The sequence below is a fragment of the Malania oleifera genome, chromosome 10 (genome assembly GCF_029873635.1).
Source record: "Malania oleifera isolate guangnan ecotype guangnan chromosome 10, ASM2987363v1, whole genome shotgun sequence".
Lineage (NCBI taxonomy): Eukaryota > Viridiplantae > Streptophyta > Magnoliopsida > Santalales > Ximeniaceae > Malania > Malania oleifera.
The window spans coordinates 42,523,669-42,547,912 of record NC_080426.1 but is presented as its reverse complement, the minus strand read 5'-3'; the positions used below and the strand labels follow the sequence as shown (position 1 = coordinate 42,547,912).

At 36.0% G+C, this 24,244-nt stretch overlaps 1 protein-coding gene across 2 annotated transcripts in view; it reads right to left on the bottom strand.

The window, feature by feature from the left end:
* Positions 1-4,756: 4,756 nt before the first annotated feature.
* Positions 4,757-24,244, bottom strand: part of LOC131165918 (DEAD-box ATP-dependent RNA helicase 8) — a 41,458-nt gene continuing 21,970 nt past the window's right edge. The window contains exons 3-11 of one of the 2 annotated variants that reach the window (XR_009139692.1): positions 14,391-14,625; positions 12,565-12,803; positions 11,693-11,944; positions 11,432-11,612; positions 5,895-5,983; positions 5,743-5,816; positions 5,529-5,655; positions 4,951-5,012; positions 4,757-4,860 (exon numbers count right to left, since the gene is read on the bottom strand). Coding sequence is in view for 1 of the 2 variants with exons in the window: in XM_058124097.1 (XP_057980080.1) it covers positions 5,577-5,655; positions 5,743-5,816; positions 5,895-5,983; positions 11,432-11,612; positions 11,693-11,944; positions 12,565-12,803; positions 14,391-14,625 (1,149 nt within the window). In the remaining variant the exon portion in view is untranslated. Of the gene's footprint in view, positions 5,013-5,528; positions 5,656-5,742; positions 5,817-5,894; positions 5,984-11,431; positions 11,613-11,692; positions 11,945-12,564; positions 12,804-14,390; positions 14,626-24,244 lie in introns of both variants that reach the window. The other variant, XM_058124097.1, reaches the window with a different exon arrangement.

Below are 24,244 nucleotides of genomic sequence, written 5' to 3'. Positions count from 1 at the left end.
ATTAATAAACATGTTCACATGTTAAATACACAAATAAGAAACATATGCTTTGTTAACATCAAAATAGGGATCGGACTCAAAAAGTCAACACAGGTGAAGCAAACAATTAATTACTTACTGAGCGACAAAGGTCACCTAGTCATAAAGCAAAGGTTGCTTAGTTATCGGTAATAACGCAAGCAATTATTGAGCATGAAAGTCAATTATAATAATTGTACCATTAATACTAAGAAGAAATCCCAATTTATGACTAGGCCTTTAAATATTTCAAATTTAAGACTTGCAATCATAGCTATGTTTTGGGCACAATTTGGGATAAATTGTAACTCCAAATTTAACTTGAGATGGATATATATATATATATATATACATACGTGATTAGTTTCAGTTTTAATTTAACTTCAACTCAACTCAATTCATACTATGTAAAAAATAAATATCACTTTGGCCCAGTGGTATAAATATCACATTTGCCTGTCTCTGTTCTCTTTCCCTCTCCTTATCTTTTCCAATTTAGTTCCAATCAATTTCTCATTTTCCTCCCCCTTTCTATGAATTCAACGATTTCTTTGAATCTCTCATTATCCCTCTCCTTATACCGCTGACTGGGTTTGACATAACAAGTTCATTCACAACTAATTCATTGTCTCTCCATCTCAATCACATTATATATTATTATAAAAGGTACTTGATTTCAAATGGATTCATAATATATGTTGAAGATCCGTTTTATGAAAAGTTTCTAACAATATCCCAATACTTACATCCAAATTTTCAAATTCATTCAACCATCAAATAGCTTAACAAATTATTATAGATAGTACTCGATTGATTCTTTCTCTTTTAACTCTATCTAAAAACACAAAAAAGAAAGAAAGAAAAAAACTAACAAATTCTTCATGCTTTATTTTTCATCACACCGCTGTCCCCTACAATATTTTTCATGCTTTATTTTTTTAATTGACCCCACTTTAAAAAAAAATTTTCTTCTCCCTCTCAACATTCTTTATTTATATTTTCATTGTACGTTAAAACAAGTGGAATCATTCCACACTGCTTAGAGAATTTTAAGCCTTCACACAGTACTTTGCAAAATAAAGATAGCATCTACTTCCTATCTTTCTAAAAAAATTATTGGAAGTTATTTGATACAATATAGTCAAGTAATAGTAATTTTTTATTTAAATTTAAAATTTATGTACCAATATTTTTAGAATGCTAAAAAATCAACTATAATATAAAAAATTTCTGACGTATAATTAAGTAGTTATGTGTTAGCTATGAAAAATATAGTATATATTTTTATATATTAAATTTTTTTTAGTATTCAAAAAATATTTATATAAGGGTATTTTAAAAATAAAAGGCGGACGTTAAATCGAACAAAAAAATCTTCTTTTTTAAATACTGATAATCTAACCCACATGATGCATGTGCAGTGTGTACTCATTTATTTTTTAGAATTAATTAAACTTCTATAGTTTATTTTTATCTTTTTAAAAAATTCATTAAAATATTTTTCTATATCTCTACCATTCTCTCTTTATCTTTGAATTATTATATGTTGTTGGGCAAAACATTGTCAAATAATAATAATAATATTATTGAAAATAAATATTTTAGGATGTTAAAAAATCGACATGAGAAAATAGTTACAATTTATAAGTAGTTATGAACTAGGTAAGAAATATCTATATGCTAATTAAAGTAAAAATGAGTTAATTACATAATACTTGATGCATTTTTATGTTTTACATTATTATTATTATCTAACAAATAACTATATAAAAATTTTACGAACAAAATGAGAACAAAAAAGTAGAAGTATCCCTTTATATGTTACTTATTATCGAACAAGCAAGGAGGGATTCAAACCCCCGACACCATGATTCATAGCCGCGTTCTCTAATCCTGTGGAAAGTCGTATTCGATGAAAGTCGTATGTACGGCTTGGAGGGAAATTTTTCATATCTTACGAGATCCACCCAACAATATGGGGTCAAAAGATCAAAATAAGTGATTTTAGTCCAAGTATAATATGTCTACACTTTTTATTTTATAAAATTAATTAAATTCATATTTTACTCGTAATAAATTATCATTTTTCTATGTAGCATTAATTCTTTATCTTGTGGTAAATTATTAGAAGTAATTTTGCCAAATATGATCAAGTAATTAAAATTTTGTATAAAAATATTTCCAGATATTAAAAAATAAACACAAAAAAGAGATTTATATCTTACAAGCAATTAGAAGACAAGTTATAAGTTAAAAGTAGTTAATTATAGGTAGGTTATTTATGAAGAACACAATACATTATTCTAAATTGCAATAGTGAAGAACTATTCAACAAATATTTATGCAGTAGATTTTTAGAAATTAAAAAGTGGACATCAAATTGGAAAAATTCTTTTCATATTTTCGTTTAATTTAATATAACTAATTGATTTTATATTTTTATTTTTATTTATTCTATCACTTAGTTAAATTTATATTTTATTTTTCTTTATCTAAAATATTATTAAAAAATTCTTCAAAAAAAGTTAATAACCTCTTAAATATAGGTTTGTTCATCAATTTAAACGTAAATTCTTTTAATTTTTTTTCCCTATTCTATCATATTTTCCAAATTCCTAGTAAGACATTAATGTGTTTCTGAAGGTACTTTAAAAAGCAAAAAGCAAACACTAATATGTGATAATCCCTTATTACATATAAATAGGGTAATATCCAACAACATATCCGGAGTTTTTCAAAAATGACAATCTATCCTCTAAGTTTTTGAAAATTTCTATAAAAAAAAAATGCCCTAAGTTTTAAGTTTATTGGTAAAATGAAGCTTACACTAGTTAACTGTTAGTTAACCATTAAGTATATGTGAGAAAATGAATTTAATAAAATGATAATTTTATCCTTCTTATTCAATTGTGATGATATAACTTTAAAAATTGATATTAATTTAATAAATTAAGTTGAAAAAGTAGAACATGTTTCGAAAATTGAACTTGTCGGTAAATTAAACACCCAGTTCTTGGGTTGACTAATCTAACTGGCCCGACTAGTTTGTATCTACCAGTTGACATAAGCATGACCGTAATTAAATTACTATATTAAAAATTAAGAATATATGAAATATAAATAAATACTACTAATCATTTATGAAAATTACTTAGACAATTATATTGTTCCAAAATATTTGCTATATACAATTTTCATACAAATTAGCAATTAAATATATTTTAAAAATAAAATAAAGTTTAAAAATCGGCTCGGATTAGCTAGTTGATCGAATTGGGACTTGCTTTCTAAATTTGGTTGAATCCTATATTTAAAAACATAATAACTTGAATAATATCAGGAAAAACGGTGAATTGGCTCAATCAAAAGTAAACTAATTAATATATATATATTTGAGTTTTTTTTTAATCCATTTGGCATGCATATTTTATACATATAAGAACTAAAATTTAACTTTACAATTTTAATTTCTAAAGCATGTTTTTTGAAATTTAGTTTATGCATTATTTTAACATTATGCTTGATAAGTTATTTGAATTTTAAAATATTAAACTATATTTTATTTGCTTTACAATGCATTTAGTTATTAATTTTTTAAGAAAATTGCATCTAATAAAAGAACTTAATATTATAATTACAAGGTTTTTCATGATTTATTACTACTTGAAAATTTTTTCATATGTATTTTTAAAAATTTTGAAATAATAATATAACTCTTTTGTCTTGTCCATCACTCATCCCAAAGAGACTAAACCAACTAAACCATTCGATTTTAGAATGGTTTTCGATTTAATTACTCAATTTTCATAAAAAATATGCTACCCAATTTTTTAAATTTAATTTACTCAAATTGATATTACTTTAAAACATCATTTTATAAAAGATAAAATTCATTTTTTTCAAAAATACTTAACAATTGATATATAGTGTTCATTTTGCCAATAAATTTAGAAAAGATAGGATATGATACATCATTTTTTTTATAAACTCGTATAGCATTAATGGATTTAAACCCATATATATTAGATGATAGATGCAGTAAATAGGCGTAACTTGGACCTTTTGTTCAAATTTATTTTAGGAAAATAAGTTTTAAGACTTGAATTCAAATTTTTGGGCAAAACTCGTATAATTATATCCTAGGTTTTATCTAAATCCGTATAAATAAATACGAAGACCTAATCTCGAATTCCAAAATGCCCAAATGCCATCAAAATATAACATCTCCTTTAACTTCGAGACACGCATCCATGGAACACACGGGAGCAATACAACTAGACGGATACAACAAAGGAACATTGTTTGAAACCAACCCCGACTCCCCCTCCACATTAACTTCTATTAATATATCAAATGATAATTTTACCCTTAATTCTTTTTATTTTTCAAATAAAAATGACAATGAAATAAACGATGAAGCAAACTTGTGGTTTCTAGTGTGAGAAATTTCGAATCACAAGCATCACATAGCTCTTTCAAAATGAAAATATTTCATATAAGAAAGTCGCGAAAAATATCCCCAATCAAATGGAGTCGCAGTGTAAAAGTACTGTGTTTTTCTCGCGTTTGGGCATAAAGGAGACAGATCTATCGTGTTACTTTTCCAACGTATGAAACGGGTTTTGTTAAGAAACGGACTGCACCCTTCTGTGGCCAAAGCACAATGATGGACAGGATGCGATGCCAACAATACACGAAGGGAAGGGAGAAAAAACTAGCAACAATAAGTTCCAAGTGGTTCCAAAGCAAAATACTACCGAAGCACTCCATTAATGAAATCAGGAGGGAAGCCAACATCATTCTTCTGGGATTTTTAAACCATCATGGAACTCAAAACGGCTCCTGTTAAGGGTGATGAAATATTCAGAATTGTTAAAAGCATTACAACGAAAATTAAGTCACCATCAACCAACGGCTTCCAAGAGTAATAACCTATTTTGAGAATGCAACCAAGATGCACACGCAGACACGTCACACCTCAACTTTTGTCGTCCCTGGCAGACAAGGAAGAAACATCAATTCGCAGATTTGAGTTCAGATGCAACATTCTGAACCCATACCACATGATTTCCCAGTAATGAAAATCTCGCTTCAAACTTCAAGCCCTCGAGAGGATGCCAGACTGCATCTAGTAACTCTTGGCCTTTTGAGAACATGAAATTTAGACTTTGGAGTAAGCATTCGGTGAAGCGCAAGTTGAGGTTAGTTTGCAACTTATTTTTATCTAATTCCATGCAATGGCAAGTCCAAAGCTCCAATTTCACATTCCCAAAGCAGAGTGTTGGTCGCAGCATAACATCATGTCTCCATACAACATAATATATACACAACGCACCAACATGGATTTGGCATGACCATAAATTTTTTGACAGGCAACAACAGGTCATGGACATATAAGAAGGTGATGTTAAGTTGTGATATTCATTTTTATTATAAATGTGTGTGTTAGCAGCAAAGCACTATTAAATGGAAAGGCTGCAACACATACAAGGCAGTCTGCTATTACTTACCATTTTTTTAATAACCATTTTGAGCATAGACCATGATATCTTCACATATCATCGGCAGTAAATGGCCTGATCAATATGTGGAGGAATCTGCTTTATTTCAGTCCCTAATTCTTGCTCAATCCTATACCTGTTGGAAAGAATGAATAAAATTTAACTCATCTCAAAGACAACTAAAAGCCGCAAAGTTTAATTCGAAAGGGCAAAAGGCACATACAAGTTGAAGCGGTCCTCATAAGTGATTAAATTCACAGCTAATCCAAGGTGTCCAAACCTTCCTGATCGGCCAACCTGCAGATGAAGAGAATATATGTAAGGATGGAATATCAGAGTTCACATTTCTGCAATGTAGAACCATGTCCAGCATACCCTATGCAAATATGTCTCTGAGTTCTTAGGAAAATCAAAGTTAATAACAACGTTGACTGCTTGAATGTCTATCCCCCTCGTAAACAGATCTGCAATTTCATCCACAAATTAAATAAATAATTAAATAGATAATTTAAAACCACAAAATAAATTATTAGAATTATGAATATATTTATTCATTTAGCAGAGAGAAATTGTACAACAAAGCAAGATTCAAGTGAGTATTGAATGCAGGTGAGACACGACCACTTCATCAATCTCAATTACATCACCCAAGGTACCACAAACAAAATGTAAAATTATAGAACTGCATATACTCATATTGAGAACATATATAGACCCAAGTTGAAGAAATTTACATGAAAGAAGTGTATTTTTTTTATCTAGTGGAAAACAATCTATCGAAAGAAGCTCAAATTCCATCACACAATCAGCAGTAAAGTCTTCAGGCAAACTAATTATTCAAATATAAAGTTTAACAAGTTACCTTTTTTTATTGGATGAGAAAGAAATATATTAACAGAAAACAAGGGAAGTACAATAATTAACAAGATGTCATCCTAGGAGCAAAAGTTTATTTAAAAAATAAAATAAAATAAAATCCAGAGAGAGAGAGAGAGAGAGAATTACACTAACATTGCCCTCCAATCCCTAACAAGATCGGGCATAGATAAACCACAGAAAAAACCAACAAAATGGGTTTAGAGGCCAAGAACACTATCCAAAACAGACTAGGAGAGGTTGTCCAATCCTCGAAAGTTCTTGCCTTCCTCTCAATCCAAAGGGTCCAAAAAATAGCAAAAAACGCACTGCACCATAAAGCTGCTCCCTTCGTACTATTTCCAGAACCCCCTATATCTCACTGGCAAAAAAACACCCACTGCCCAAGGTGGCACCCAAGCTTCACCAAAACAAGAAATAATAGTACTCCAAAAACGGGTTCCTAATCTGAAGTGAGCGAAGAGGTGTGCATTCGTTTTACGACACATGGCACGTCAAGCACATATCAAGACTGAGTGCCTTGTAGGGCCTTCTAATCTGTAACAAATCAACATGTTAATCCTCTTAAGAGTGAGACTCCGGATGACAGTCCAAATCTTGAAGTGAACCTTAGCCTTCCAAATTAAGTGGCTCCAAGGTAAGAAAATGGGGGAAGGAGATTTAAGGAGGTGAAGGAAGATAAATCTAATATAAAAGAGACCTGCATTATCACCCTCCAAGCCCTCATCTCCAAAAAGGAACAAAATGATCCAAAGCATTAAGGTGGTAAACTCATTGATCTCTCTTTCATTCAAAAAAAAAAAAAAGGCAGCCTGGTACACAAAGCCCCTGCATATGAGGGGTCTGGGGAAGGGGTGGACCACAATGGGTCTATAGTATGCAGCCTTACCTTGCATTGTTGCAAGAGGCTGTTTCCACGCCTCACACCCGTGACTTCCAAGTCACACGGCGGTCACAGGTTCGAGGCGTGGAAACAGCCTCTTACAACAATGCAAGGTAAGGCTGCGTACTATAGACCCATTGTGGTCCGCCCCTTCCCCAGACCCCGCATAACCAGGATCTTTGTGTACCGGGCTAAAAAAATTGAAATTCCAAGAAAGAGAACCCCCATCAAAAGAAAATAAAGTGTTGATAGGTGCATTGTGAAGGGTAGAAAGCATGGTTTTCAATCACAGTAATGGGCAGCGTAACGCAACGGTAACACATGTAACGGGAAGCAGGAGTAGCGGATGTTACATAACCGGGAGCAGGCGAAATGGCTGTGAATTTTTTCAATCGCGCTCAACCTTGTGCATATTAGTGTATTTGCATGTTTTAAGCTTTTAATCATTCTTAGAAAGAGTTTAAGTGTATTTTGGATTTTCTTTAGTTCAACTAAGTTGTTTGGTAAGGGCAAGAAATTTACATTTGTTTTAAACCACCATGGATTACGTGTGCACAGTCCATTAATCTATTAGACACATAAGCCATACGAATAATTCAAACATACAATAACTAGAAAAGAAAAAAAGATTGAAGTTGAAAAATATAGAACATAAATATCAAATTGATGATATTATCGAAATAAAATATTTTCCTAACAAGTTAATATTTTCAAATTGTTAATTTTAATACATCTCGTGAGTATTTAAAAAATATTAAATTTGTATCATTATCATCCTCATTATAATCTTTTCCCCCTCGCCACATATTGAGAATGATTTATTAAAGGGGAAAAAACAAAAGTGAGAAGAAAAAGTAAAAAATAAAATAATTTCTTTTGGCATGACATTCCTGTAGCGTTTAAATAACGTCCATAGCGGCCTCTACGTAATGGTCACAGCTCGTAACAGCCGCTACAGCCATGATACTTCTTCCCACAGATTTCAGTGTGTTATTGGCAGCCCAAAAAACCATTACTTACAGCAATACGTAACGGTAGAGGCCGTTATCTGGAACCATGGTAGAAAGCATAAACAAGCAAGGCATCAACTCCACTGACCGTCGCCCACCCACACATCCTCCTGAAACTACACCATGCTGCCATTACCCACTTTGAATTGGGTGAGGGGAAAGAAAAGACAAACAACCTAGGACACAAACTTCCAAAAGTTTGCATGAGAAATAATGGCACTTCTCCATCCATTCTGATGAGCCCCATACTTTTTATCAACTTGTGTTACAAGGAATTAATCTCTAGGGGAGATCCTCGACCATTTTTCAATCAAAGAGATGTTTTAGAAACCACACGACTCAACCACCCTTCAAATTTAGATCTACTAAAAACCTTCCCACTAACAATGTGATATGTCTTATTCTCCCCAAAACCCCACTAGAGAAACTCACAAATCATCCTCTCTTAAGAGTGCTAGCAACACTCTTGAGCACTCCAAAAAGAGAGTAAATAGGAAAATTGGTGAGAGCAGCACTCGTAAGGATAAAACCACCCTAAAGATAAGTGTCTTTTTCAACTCCTCCAGCTTCCTGCTCATCCTCTCAATCACAGGGGGGTGGTACTTACCCTCTCAATCACAAGATCCCAAAAACCCACAGAATTAGGAATGCCGCCTCTAAGAGGGAGACCAAGATAGGAGAACGGCCACTACAAAGCAGCACAATCACCAGAGCCTTAAATCCCTCTAAATCCCAACCACCCACATTAATGTCAGCCACCTCACTGGGATAATTAAACTTTAATTCAAAAAAAATTTCAAAATTTTTTCAACAAAATACTTGCCTTAAAAGAATTTTACAACATTGTCCTCAACAAGCAGCATAGTATCATCGGCAAACTGGAGATTTTGATACCTCCACCTCCTCCCTGCCAACAAATTAATCCTTCTACAAAGCAGCACAATCACCAGAGCCTTAAATCCCTCTAAATCCCAACCACCCACATTAATGTCAGCCACCTCACTGGGATAATTAAACTTTAATTCAAAAAAAATTTCAAAATTTTTTCAACAAAATACTTGCCTTAAAAGAATTTTACAACATTGTCCTCAACAAGCAGCATAGTATCATCGGCAAACTGGAGATTTTGATACCTCCACCTCCTCCCTGCCAACAAATTAATCCTTAATCACCCCAAAGCCCTAGGCATGGAAGCCAAAAAAAGGAGACAACTAGTCACCTGGCCTAAGCCCTGAGAAGCCGTAAACCACTCTCTAGTATGACCACTAAAATAGCAGAATTGGTTGAGCTCAAACAACCCCTAATCCACTTCCTTCACAGCTCCAAAGCCTTTCGTGGGCATCACTTTATCCAAAGAACCCCTGCTCATCCTACAATCATAAGCCTAATCGAAATCTAGTTTAAAGATTAGCCCTCCTCTGGCCCTCCTTTCACAACCTCTATCAACCCTGTTGGCCACCAACACAACCTCAAAAATTCAACTCCCTTTTATTGCGAGCCATGGTCACCACATCCCCCAAGATCTCTTATAGCCTCTTAAATAAGACCTTAAAAAAAAAATTAACTTATGCAATAAAAAGAATTATATAACAAAAGGAGATTTCATTGATAAGAAAATAATTTAAAAAAGGAGAAAAAGACTTCTCCAGTCAAAATTCTGGAATAAATCCAGAATTAAAAATAAAAAATAAAAAATAAAACAGAAGAACTAGGAAAATCAGAGCAAAAGATTCCTCCATTCTCGCTGAACCTCTGAAAAGCTAACTTCGTTAAAGCAAAGAGCCAACACACCATAAAGGGGCCAGGTAATGAATCTTCTCCCAGACCAGCTACAAATTCAATTTTTTCCCTGAAAAAAATATTCAGTGTAGCATGCTCCAACCATAATTCCTACAACACTGCAAAGATGCCGCATTTCCAAAGTGCTGCCCTCTCCTTCCTTCTTCTGACCCCTCAAAAGCAATAGACTGCATTCCTTCCACCAATGCAGGACAAACCTAAGTTTCTCCCAGCACACCAAATAATTTATTCCATATTCTCCAAGCATAATCCCAGTGTGAAAACAGATGAGGTGCCCTTCAAATAATAGAACATGCAAACATCTGGAGATAAGCCTTCAAAGGTTTCAAAGGTCTCCTAATTTGCAACAGATTATTAGTATTAAATTTATAAAGCATAATCAGCCAATTGCAAGCCTTAATTTTGGCCTTGCAGATAGGTGAATACAGGGGAAAACAAGGATTTGAACGGGTTAAAACTTTTAAAAAAAAAAAAGAAAATACTAGAATACACCCCCAAATGATCCAAAGCTCAAGACCAAGTATCCATAGCTGAAGAAAGATGACAATTGTTCAATAACGACAACAAGAGGAGAGTTCTGTCAGCTCTTTATCATTTAAAGAACTTTTGAAATGAAAGTTTTAAGAAACCAGAGGATTACCAGGATCAACCACAAAGTAGGAAATCATACTATTCTGCCCTAAAAACAAATTGAAATTCTCATTATCTCAATCACTTTACATGGTCTTAACAAATCAAGCATAATAATTTCAATTTGTTGATTTCACAATTGGAAAATTTTATTCAGAATAAATGAAATTCGATTGACTACTAATAGTCATAATCTAGGTGCTTAAACTAGATTTTGGTACAAGAAATACTGGCAAAATAACGTAGGCTCCAAATCTTACTTCCCTAGAAAATCTAATGACCTAAAATGCCCTCAATTTCTTTCAAATTAATTATATGCTGGTGAATGGGTTCAAGAAAACATAGTTCCAAATCGCAACAGATGGGATGGAGTCGTAGACTGCCACGCGCCTTAAGCAACAAAGCAAAACTGGTGCATTGCTTGTAAAAGCCAGTTCTTTCTAAGCCTTTCTGAAAAACGAACATCTTGCACCGACCTTTGATGTCTTTCAATTTCAATAAAAATAATATAGACACACATACATGTGTGTGTGCGTACACTTTTAAGAAACCCAAGAATATAACCATATCAGATCAGCCATCTCCCTTGAAATACAGAAAAATATCTACCAATCAACCTAATGAGGTTAAAACACCAAACATTCACCAGAATAACATAGATAAAGAATTTCTATGCAAAAGGTCAAATTATTTTTTTTTTTAAATGCACACACCTGTACAAACAAGGTTCCTGCATGCACCATTACGGAAGTCATGAAATACCCTGTTACGATGGTCTTGCAGCATCTTTGCATGGATATAAAAGCAAGAATAACCAAGCTCTGTAATTTTCTTTGCCAACAGTTCTACTCGATTCACCGAGTTGCAGAAAATGATCGATTGGTTAATTTGAAGCTGAAGGCACACCTATTAGTATATCATATCCATAAACATAGGGGGAAAAAAAAGAATACGCACTTCGGTTGAGCTCAAACCTTAGAAAAGAGTGTGTTCAGGCAGTGGACTTTCTGTCTTTCTTCTACAAATGCATAATATTGAGTAATACCCTTCAAAGTCAGCTCATCCATAAGGTTGATCACATAAGGCTTATGTAGATATCTATCCTTAAAATCCTTAACAGTAACAGGGAATGTAGCTGAAAACATCAAAATTTGACGACTGTCTGGTAGAAAACGGATTAGTTGCTCCACTGAAGGTTGAAATTCTGGAGACAGAAGCTTATCAGCCTGAAACTCATTAATGCACATGCAATCAGATTATTTTTTAAAATTGTAAACAAAGTTAGAACCATAAATTCATGAATACCATTTACTTGAACCCAGTTCTACTATTGACATGATGACCTTATTTAGCCAAGTTCAACTACAACAAGAATTAAATGATTAAGGTATTCTTACTAATAAAATAAAATCAAACCCCAATTCCTGAAATCCCAGGGGAAATAAACACGTTCTAGTTATAATTATATCTTCCAAGAGAACAGCAGAAAATTATAGAGTAAAACAATACTGGTAGAATCCAAACCTACTTGAGGTTACAGATAAACAGCAAAACAGAACAAACTGAAGCTGCCCTTAACAAGCTGTGAACGGCATGATAGAAAATTTATGAAGCTCTGAACAATTGTAACACAAAAAGATGCTGTAAAACAAATGATAGAATAAACATAAGTAGCAGAAGGTCCCCACAGGTCCTAAATGACTGTTCTTTGAGCAAAATACTGTTCTTTTGAATTGCTCAAAACCCTTCATTGATTCTTTTAGAAGTAAATGAAGCAAAATTATCAAAATTGTTGATAATAAATACAATCACACAAATAAACTGGAGCAAATTTCAAATACCATACCTCATCCATAACAAGCATTGAACAGTCCTTCAAAATGCAGACACCCTTCTTAGCAAGATCCAATATTCTTCCAGGAGTTCCAACAAGCAAATGAACAGGTTGATATAAACGCATGATATCGTCCTTTAAGCTGGTTCCACCCGTAGTAACCATGACTTGAATATTAAGATGTTTGCCGAGCTCCTTGCAAACTTGTGAAGTTTGAAGAGCCAACTCACGCGTTGGAACAAGTATAACAACTACATTAAAAAATAATATGAATTATAATAAATTAAAAATTAAAAAATTAAAAATAGTATTTAAAAAATTATTTAAAAATAAAAAAAGGGTTAACGCACTAAAGGAACCCGAGCTAAAACTTTGAAGACATATTAGACAAAAATATGTACTTGTAATGGATGACAATTTAATAAATTTACATAAGCTAAATCATATATAAAATAGGGGTGCACAAAAACAACCGAAAAACAGAAAACCAATCCAAAACTGGTAGAAATAAAGTTTCAGTTTGGTTTTTCGGTTTTAGGTTTTCGTTCCGGTTCTTAAAAATCGAAAATTTTGGTTTCAGCTTTGGTTTTTATTCCATAACCAAACTGAAAAACCGAATTAATTATTAATAAATATATATATATGAGCTAAAATATATATTACATATCAAAATCTGGTTGCGCATATATTAATATATTTTGTAAACATAATTTATTTATAATAGTACTTTAATATTAAATTATAATTTCAGTTACCAAATTTCAACATTCAAAATTTCAATTCTCTTTACACAGCGAGTACAATAGGGAAGGGTGAGGTTTAATGAAGGGAGAGAGCTTCCCCATCTTCAAAAATTTTCATGTGAGAAAAGAGCTAAAGAAGCACAAGTTTACTACTGTCTGACTGCAATTGCTCCTCAGTCCCCAGCCTAGTCCCACATCAGAATTGCGTGAAAGGTTCTAGCTTTCTTCTCCTTATAAATTCAGCTTGCCCCTGACACACGACTTACTGCATACTTCAGTTTACCATGCATTTCTTTCAAAGAGGGCCCAGACAACCACAGACAGGCAGTAGTTTAAGAAAACAATTTGCTTTAGTTTGAAATATTTACTGTTTGGTTCAATTATCGGCTAAAGAACTGAACCAAGCTGGTGAACCACCAATTCTATCAATAGAAAAACAAAGGTTACGATTTGATTCAGTTCATTATTTTAGAAAACTGAATTTCTCAGTTCGGTTTACAGTATAGGTCAAAATGGACCTGAACCATACCGACTACACCCCCAGTATAAAGATCCATATGCAATTTTTAAAAAATAAAAGTAATCCACTCATTTCTTGGACTTTAGAAAGCTAAGACTGGATTAAGGAGAGTTGTGTAAATTTTTTTCACTTCCTAAACAAGGAAACCAAATATTGGGCTACTATAAAAACACCAGAACAGAAGCCACTCAAAAGTAGATCTAACCTTCTGTGCCCAACACATAACCCCATGGCATGCATCCATACCACTACTGATAAATCAAATTATCATAAATCTTCATTTATAAACCCTAAAAACAAATAGTCATGATGGTGCCTTAAATCAGTTCAGATTTTTTGCTTATGTGGCCACATGCATTAAGCATGCATCTTTCAAAGGATTAAAAATTTAGCTCAGAAGAGAATATTATACAGGTGACCAAAATACTATCTAGATTGGAAACTTATCGCACTATTTTTTATAGAAACAAATATTCATCCATAAACCTTTAAGTAATGCAATTAATCCAATAAGACCTTTCCATCCATCATGTAATGCCATGCAAGTAAATAAAATAAAATCATTTAAAACAAACCTTGAATGATATTGTTATCTTGATCAATTTTTTCCAAGGCGGGAATGCAGAAAGCAGCAGTTTTCCCAGTTCCATTTTTAGCTCTAGCAAGAATGTCACTACCAGTTAGAGCAATTGGGATACTTTCTTCTTGAATTGGTGATGGCCTTTCGAAACCTTTCTCATATATTCCCATAAGCAACTCTCGTTTTAGAAAATAGTCTTCAAATTCATTTCCCTTAGTTGCTGTCACATCCTGGAGATAGTATCAAACAGCATATCAGAACAGATCTAACAGTGATAAAATTTGCCAGCACATCTCTAAAAACAAAACTAGTTTACAATTCTGTCTCATCAATGGTAACATCTATATTGCCTTCAATACATCTATATTAAAAATAATCATATCCATTAAACTATAGCACCAAAAGCAGAACGTCCGTGGGGGGCAGCCCGGTGCACAAAGCTCCCGCGTATGTGGAATCCAGGGAAGGGGCGGACTACAATGGATCTATAGTACGCAGCCTTACCTTGCATTTTTGCAAGAGGCTGTTTCCACGCCTCGAATCTGTGACCTCCAGGTCACAAGGTGACAACCTTACTGCATCACGAGCCGAGCTTGTTCAAGGCATTATACTTGCCTATGACCGCTTGCCACATGCGTTTGGAATAGGTTTCCATCATGTAAATACTAGTGTAGCGTTATTTTTCAAAGATAGTATTTCCTTAGGCTAAAAAGGGGAGTATGACTCCTCGGTCATATTGATGTCTCCTAGTGCCAGAGTGAGAATAGCATAGAAAGCTCTTTAGGGGAGGGTGAGCATTCATCAACTTGTAAAACTCACTAGGTATTGTCAACGTGTTTAGCCTACTCGCCTTCCTCGCTAGACACATTGTTAACAAAGGTATTGATAATGAATTACATTGCTTAAATGTTTCCTACTTAAGTGTCATTACTTTCATAAGTTGCTTATTGCTTCTGCTTATACCTGCTTGAATGACGATGAAAGTATTTTGTTGGTGAATTGTGGTAAACGTTAGGCTGACTAGTTAGACAAGAGGGCTTTAGCTAGCGCCGCACAGTCCATTCAAAAGTGTGAAATATTCGGCCCGTAACACCTAGTATAAAGCTTGGTTAGTTGCTACGTGAATTCAGTTGCCTTCATTGTGAGATTGGTAAAACTTTCGTAAATGACCACGCCTATCAATGTCAAGAGAATTAGTGTGCTAGAAGCACTAGCTAAAACGGCAGCCAACAATGTGGCCATAGAGATGGCTTGACTGACGGAACGTGTTGATGAATTGGAGGGATCACAAAAGCATTAACAAAGTTCGATGGTAGAAATGTCAGAGGACTTTCACCATACAGTGGAGACCCTGCAAGCTCAGATAGCTAATCTGACTGCAAATATGAATGTGATGGTTCATGCTATGGGAAACTCTAACACTCTGAGGTTTAGCAAGACCAAGGTACCAGAACCCAAGAGGTATGGGGATGCCCGTGATGCCAAGGAGTTGGAGAACTTCTTGTTTGATATGAAGCAGTACTTTCGCGCTTTGAGGATGGACTCGGAACAAGTGAAAGTGGATACTGCAACTATGTACTTAGTTGGTGACGCCAAACTATGTTGGCGTACTAAGTACAATGAAATTGAAAATGGACATTGTGTAGTGGATTGTTGGCCATACTTAAAGAGAGACGTCCAGACCCAATTCTTTCCTGAGAATGTTGAGTACAATGCTAGGAAGAAGCTGAGCAACCTCAAGCATACTGGGTCAAACAGGGAATACGTGAAACACTTTTTTGTTTTGATGTTGGATATCAAGGACATGTCGGAAAAGGACAAGATATTCTATTTTATAAAGGGGTCGAAACTGTGGACAAGAACAAAACTTCATAGGTAAAGAGTTTAAGACTTGTCTACCGCACAAGCTACCACGAAACGCTTGACTGACTACACTGGTACCGCTTCGTCCAAAGAGAGTGTCGTACGTGGAAACAGCGAGAAGTCTTTCAAGTAGGGCAAACCCAAAAGTGGGGGAGCTGACTATAAGGCATCAACTTCAAAAGAAGCTTCATCGTCTCAAGAATTCAACACACCCACTCGAAAGGGTATAATTTCAATCTACTTGTGTCATGGCCCTCACAAAGTTGTTGAGTGCCCTCACAAAGCATCACTCAATGCATTACAAGCTTCCATTGTAGAGCAGGTAGTGGAAAGTGATGGGGAAGAGGAGGATACCCCGAGGATGAGTGCAAAGCAGTTGGAGAACGCATTGGAAAAGCAGGCAAAAGCACCGAAAGTTACACAAGCAAAAGGATTGATGTTTGTGGACTTGAGGATCAGTGGGAAGAGTACCCGTGCTATGGTGGATACTGGGGCTACTCATAATTTTGCTTCACAGGAAGAAGCTGGGAAACTCAACTTATCCTTGGAAAAGGATTCAGGATGCATGAAAGTGGTGAATTTTGTAGCCCAGCCTACTTTGGGAGTAGCCAATTAAGCGACCATAAAGCTTGGGCAATGGGCAAGTCATGCGAATTTCACAGCGGTGCCATTGAGAGACTTCCAAATCATTTTGGGAATGGAATTCCAGAGGGAGACTAAGGCAGTGCCGATGCCTTTTGCTAGTTTGATGTGTATGATGGGAAATCACCCCTGCATGGTGCAAGCCATTACAAAAAAAAAAAAAAGGAGGTGATGAGAAGTTCTGTTCAACCATGCAACTCAAAAAGGGATTGAGAAGGGATGAGTAGATATATCTAGTCACGGTGGTGGTAGAGGAAGATGTAAGCCAAGAGCTAGTGCCTACAACCATCCAAGATATGTTGGATGAGTACAAGGAGGTGATACCGAATAAGTTGCCTCACAACTTGCCTCCACAATCAGGTGTGGAGCATGAGATCGAGTTGTTGTCAGGAGTGAAAACACCTACTAAGGGGTCATATTGAATGGCACCTCCAGAGCTAGTAGAGTTGAGAAAACAACTTGATGATTTGTAGGAAGTAGGATATATTCGCCCTTCCAAGGCACCGTTCGGAGCACCGGTGTTGTTTCAAAAGAAACATGATGGGAGCATGCGGATGTCTGTAGACTACTGCACGCTCAGCAAGGTGACAGTGCGCAACAAGTATCCTATTCTGTTGATTGTTCATCTGTTTGATCAGCTGAGTCATGCCAAGTATTTCACTAAACTTTACTTGAGGTCGAGCTACTATCAAGTGAGAATAGTTAATGGGGATGAGCCAAAAATCACTTGTGTGACGTAGTATGGGGCATATGAATTCTTGAAGATACCATTCGGTTAACAAATGCACCTGCAACATTCTATACCTTGATGAACCATATATTTCGTGAGTACCTTGACAAGTTTGTCATGGTGTAATCAGATGATATTGTTGTCTACAGTTATACTCTGGAGGAACATAAAGAGCATCTACAGAAGGTGTCCAACAGGCTGAAGGAGAAAATTTAGTATGTGAAGAAAGAGAAGTGCTCTTACACTCGGCGGAGTATCAAATTCTTTAGTCATGTGATTGAGCAAGGTCATATTAGGATGAATATGGAAAAAGTGAGCGCAATTCAAGAATGGAAGATCCCAACAACAGTGAAGGAGTTGCGTTCCTTTCTTAGACTTGCCAACTATTTCAGGAAGTTCGTAGAGGGGTACTCGAGGAGGACTGTTTCTATGACATTACTAAAGAAGGGTCATGGGTAGAGCTGGACAGAGAAGTTTCAAGGAGCCTTTGATGACTTCAAGGATGCCATGATAAGAGATCTGGTACTTGCTCTTCCGGACACCATGAAACCCTTCGAGGTACAAATAGATGCATCAGACTACGCCTTTGGAATAGTCTTGTTACAGGAGGGACATCCTGTTGCGTACGAGTGTCATAAGTTTAGTAAAGCGGAACGGAAGTACACAGCTCAGGGGAAGGAGATGCTAGCGGTGACGCATTGTCTCCACGTGTGGCAACATTACTGACTTGGGTCAAGGTTTGTGGTGAAAACGGATAACTCGGGTGTTAGGCACTTCTTCACACAACCAAAGTTGACACCCAAGGCCGGTGGCAAGAATTCTTAGCAAAATTTGACTTCTCATTCTAGCACAAGGCGGGACGCTTAAACCAAGTTATTGATGCACTGAGTAGGAAGGCCAAGCTGGCGGCCTTGCAGATGGTAGCACACTTGACTGTGAGTACTGTTACCAGGACAATGCGGGAGTGCATCAAAGAGAATTTAGCCAAAGATCCAACTGCGCAGAACCTTATGAAGCTGACCAAAGAGGGGAAAGCATGTTAGTTTTGGATGGAAGATGGATTGCTAATAACCCATGGTAGCCGGCTCTTTGTGCCATGAGCTAGTGATCTGAGGAAGACACTGTTGAAGAAGTGTCATAATACCATGTGGGCTGAACATCCAGGATGGTAACGCACTTTGGCATTACTGAAGTAAAGGTATTATTAGCCGCACATGCATGATGATGTGGTTGATTATATCCGGACTTGTCTCACCTGCCAACAAGACAAGGTGGAGCAAGAGAAGATTGTAGCATTGTTGGAGCCCGTACTAATACCATCCAGACTGTGGGAAAGTGTCTCACTAGACTTCATCACCAACCTGCCCAGAGTGGGAGATGCAGGGTCTATACTTGTGGTTATAGACAAGTTTTCGAATTACAGCACGTTTATACCTACGCCAAAGTACTATTCAACTGAGGAGACAACACAACTATTCTTTAAGAATATTGTGAAGTGTTGGGGTGTTCCCCAAGATATTGTCAGTGACCAAGACTCGAGATTCACCGGCAACTTATGGACAGAACTTTTCAGAATCCTGGGTTCACAACTTGACATCTCTTCGAGCTACCATCCACAAACAGACGAACAGACGGAGAGATTCAACAGGCTACTAGAAGAATACATGCGTCATTTCATCAACGCCAACCAAAAGAATTGGGTGCAACTACTTGATGTGGCTCAGTTATATTTCAATGCCCAAAAGAGCTCAACAACCAACAAGAACCCTTTTGAGCTTGTTACAAGCTAACAGTGGCTATTACCTCACACAGTGGATGAACCGTACAGAGGAAAGAGTTCTAGGGCATACATCTTCGCCAAAGAATGGAGACAATGCGGAGATTGCCCAAGCCTACCTGGAGAAAGCTTCTAAACAGATGAAGAAGTGGGCAGATCGAGAAAGAAGACCGCAACACTTCAATGTAGGTGACTTGGTGCTTGTTAAACTCAATCCTGAACAAATCAGGTTACTACGGAGGCAAGATAGGAGACTACTTCGTAAATATGAAGGACTAGTCCCCATCTTGGCCAAAGTCGGGAAGGCCTCTTACAGAATTGACCCTTTGCCTTGGATGAAAATCCATCATGTGTTTCACGTCAGCTGCGTCAATCCGTTCAATGCTAATACCGAAGATCCAAGCTGAAAGGCCTTGGCGAAGAAGAAATCATATGGCTTTCTGCGCAAGACATGCAACCTTTCGTGGACAAAGTTGAAGAGTACCTAGCATCAAAGTCTACAAGGACGTCGACCGCATAACTGGGGGAGCGTCACGAGCCGAGCTTGTTCAGGGCATTATGCTTGCCTGTGACTGCTTTGCTCATGCGTTTGGGATAGTTTTCATCATGCAAATACTAGTGTAAGGTTATTTTTCAAAGATAGTTTTCCCTAGGCTAAAAAGGGGAGTATGACTCCTTCCCTAGGCTAAAAAGGGGAGTATGACTCCTCGGTCATATTGATGTCTCCTAGTGCCAGAGAGAGAATAGCATAGAAAGCTCTTTAAGAGAGGGTGAGTGTTCATCAACTTGTAAAACTCACGAGCTATAGTCAACATGTTTAGCCTACTTGCCTATACACACATTGTCAACGGAGGTGTTGATAATGAATTATGTTACTTCAATTTTTATTGCTTAAGTGTCATTACTTTCATAAGTTACTTATTTCTTCCACTTATGCTTGAATGAAGATGAAAGTGTTTTGTTGGTGAATTGGAGTACGCGCTAGGCTGACTACTTAGACAAGAGGACTTTAGCTAACGCCACACGGTCCATTCACAAAGGTGTGAAATTTTCAACCCACGACACGTTGCACCTAAGCTCCCCTTCAAAAGAAGAACGTTGGTGAAGGAGGAAATTCATAACTAAGGTTATTTCAGGCCAATATACCTCAGCTTTAGACAATGAAATACTCTATCTACCACGTAGAACCATCAAACTTCTCCCAACTTAAATAATATTAACACCAATGTAATGGTCTTAAGCCCAACTCTGGTGAGATATTGTCCGCTTTGGCCCACTGGCCTCAAGAATTTGTCCTATAAAAAGCCTCACACATAATTGGAACCCATACCATCCTTATAAGCCCAAGATCTCCCTAGTACATATCCGTTGTGGGACCATGACATGCTCTCCCGTCCGATCTCTGACGTCCTCGTTAGAGTGACTTACACCTCTATGTAAGATCCACCCACATAATAGTACCCGCAGGGTGACTCTAATACAAAATATAACAGTCTTGGTACTAGGGGTCATGGGCCGATTATTTCACACTTTTTTGAAGGATTGTGCAGTGTTAGCTAAAGCACTCTTGCTTGACTAGCCAACCTAACCTTTACCATAGTTTACTAACTGAGCACTTTCATTGTCATTGAAACTAATATAAGCGGAAGCATTAGGCAATTCACAAAAGCAATGGCACGCATGTGGTAAACATTGAAGTTACGTAATTCTTTAAGCAACACCTCCATTAATAATGTGTGCCTAGAGAGGGAGGCTATTAGACTAAACATGTTTACAATGACTAGTGAGTTTTACAAATTGATGAACATTCACCCTCCCCTTCAAAGCTTTCCATGCAATTCTCACTCTAGCACTAGGAAACGTCAATATGACTGAGGAGTCATGCTCCCCTTTTTAGCCTAGGACAAACTATCTTTGAAAAATAACCCTACACTAAGCAATAGCTTTTCTTATATATGTAAGCATATAAACTGATACAAATGTATCAGACTATGGGAGTCATATTCCCAAGGGGCAGCATTGTTGTGATAGAAGGATCTAAGAGACAGCAAGAGAGAGAGAGAGAGAGTGGAAAGGATGAACAAATAGTCAAAGACACTGTATCACCAGTAATATCATGACTTCAGCGACCATTCAAACAAAACGTCCCAGAATCGAAAGCTAACAGCTCATACAGTGGCAATACATTTATCCAAATGACAAGTGAAAATTGGGATGGGACCGTAACACAAGCAAGAAATAGTTAAGAAAGCATGAATGTCCAGAAACCACTGATTAGAGGCAAAAAAGAAGGGGAGGTGTTGGTCAAAGTACAAGGAAGTCTTATGGCATTCTATCCAATCAAGATCTTATTGGCTGAGTAGGATTGAAGTTGACAGTTCCCGAAGTTCAAGAAATAAGACAAGTATAAGAATAAAAGAAGGATCAGAGAGAGTTGGATAATTTCAAGTTCTTCAATAATTATCAAAGGTAGATCTCAAAGAGGGTTTTTTGAATTACTGACCTTTATCCTCTTGCTTACTTCTAGAGGTCATGGGTTCGAGGCATGGAAACAACCCCTTGCATAAATGCAAGGTAAGGCTGCATACTATATAGATCCATTGTGGTACGCCCCCTTCCCCAGACCCTAAATACACGGGAACTTTGAGCACCAGGCTGCTCTTCTGTGTGTCATGAGCATTTTTTTTGGCAAAGCAGCTAAACAGTTTGTCAGGTCATGAGCTTCAAATTAAGATGGAAAAAGTAGGTTGAATATATCAATCCTGTTATTGGGCCTTTTTTATAGTTGTTTTTGAAAAGAATGTGAGAGAATTTTAAAAAGAGTGCTACACTAAAAAAGTGGCTATTGAGTTAAAATGAAATTGTGCAAGACCAGTGATTTCATATGGAGCAGAATATTGTGCAATTAAGAAAGTATACAGAGAATGAGCTCAAGAAAAATTCGGGTGTTGAGATGCAAAGTGCACCTTTGGAACTTCAGTCAGGAGAGCTGTTTGATAGTGACTTCTTTTGCTTAGTAGGGCAACAAAAGGCTACCTAAATATAGGGCAGTACCAGGAAATGATTGCGCATGCAAGATTTGGCAAACAGTGACTAAAGATGAGTGAAAATCAGCTAAGATTGTTTGGGCAAATAAAATGCAGAATAATAGACAAGAAAGAGTGATTTGATTGAAAGGTGGGCACTTGTATAGACAATGAAGAACATGAGTTGCTGCAGTTAGAAAAGAAGAGATCAGATATATTTTCAAAAGAATAGATTTAATAATGTGCCACTGGTGCTGTATTTCTCCTCATCAGCATAGGCCCAGTTCAATTTGTAGAGGCCCAGTTCAATTTGTAGAGACCTCAAAAAAAATCCTCTTGTAGAAAATTTTAGGAACATCAATTATTTTATTATATTTTCAATTAAATTAGAAAATCAGGCTTCCTTTGTTCCACCTATAGTTTCTTCTAAATCCCACTTGTGGTTGTTCAAAATTAGTTAATTTGGAAGTGAGAATTTGACTTTAGGGTTTTATCCTTTGTGAATGTGTGATCTTGCATCAATTTAGTATCGGCCATCACACCGAACCCCACATTCCCCAGGGAAAAATTCCAAATAAAACCATCATCAAGAACCAAGTGATTGAAAGGCTTTTCAGCAGGGTTTTAAAATTCACCACTCCCCTCCTTCAGCAAATAATAATGCCAACCTTGAGCCCAAATAGTTGGATAAAAAATGAATGTTTGTACTTAGTACATTATTATCTGAAATCAATAAGAAACAAGGAGAATCCCAACAACATCCAAAGTATTACTGGAAGTCACCAAATTGTAAAAAGATGATCAATAGTTCAACAAAGATGCAACCCATTTTAAAGCAATCTACCAAACGACTGTAGGAACTCTCATAACCCTGACAACCAAAAGAACAAAGATTTGAGAAGAGCTATCGATTTTATAATAGGAGCTCCTGCCCTCCACAGATTCTCCTCCCAAGCTTACCAAAGAATGCACAATAAGAAAAAAAAGACAAAAGGATCTTTTTAAACGAAGCAGGGGGAAGGTGGCAGGGAAGAAATACTTCTAGTCATAAGGTAACACTCTCCAAAAAGGTCCATTAATGATAAAGGCAAGACCCAACAACTCTAGGTATTGAAAGATGGCTCAACTCTAGGGTGGTCAATTGAGGCATACATCTCAATCACATTGGCATCAAATTTTGGTTATTTTTTTAGTTAACAAAAAATCCATCAAAGACTAAAAGGTACAAAAGATGGAGAATAAGCCATCCTCCACAAAAAGAAATAATTATAATAACACTGCCTTCCAATCCCTTTGAAGATCAGACAGCTATAGCCCCCCAAAAAACCCTAAAAGAGTGTGCCCATAAAGAAGCATTAAAAGTAACTCTACACCAAAGCAAAAACAGAGAATTTATCTTTTCATGATCCTCTCAAGCCATAGAGTCCAGAAAATGGCATACATTGCACTAAGCCCCCATTTGGGAGCACTTTTAAAAAAAGTGCTTATAGCACTCATCACTTAAAATCAGCACTCCTACAAAAAATTGCTGTTGGCTTGCAATATAACAAACACTTATTACAATTAAGTGTTTTTTCAAAACCACTTTTTTAAGAACTATTTAAGTGAAATTTGAGAAGCAATCCAGGATAACTTTTAACCACTTAAAAGTGATATCATTCATAGGCGGGGTCAATTTCGTAAATATAAGGAAATTTAGTGACTATTCTATAATTTAAAAATATATATTAAAAGATAATCATATACTATTTTATTATGCATTATAATATATTAATTATTAATGAAACATAATTAAATTTTGAAATAAAGAA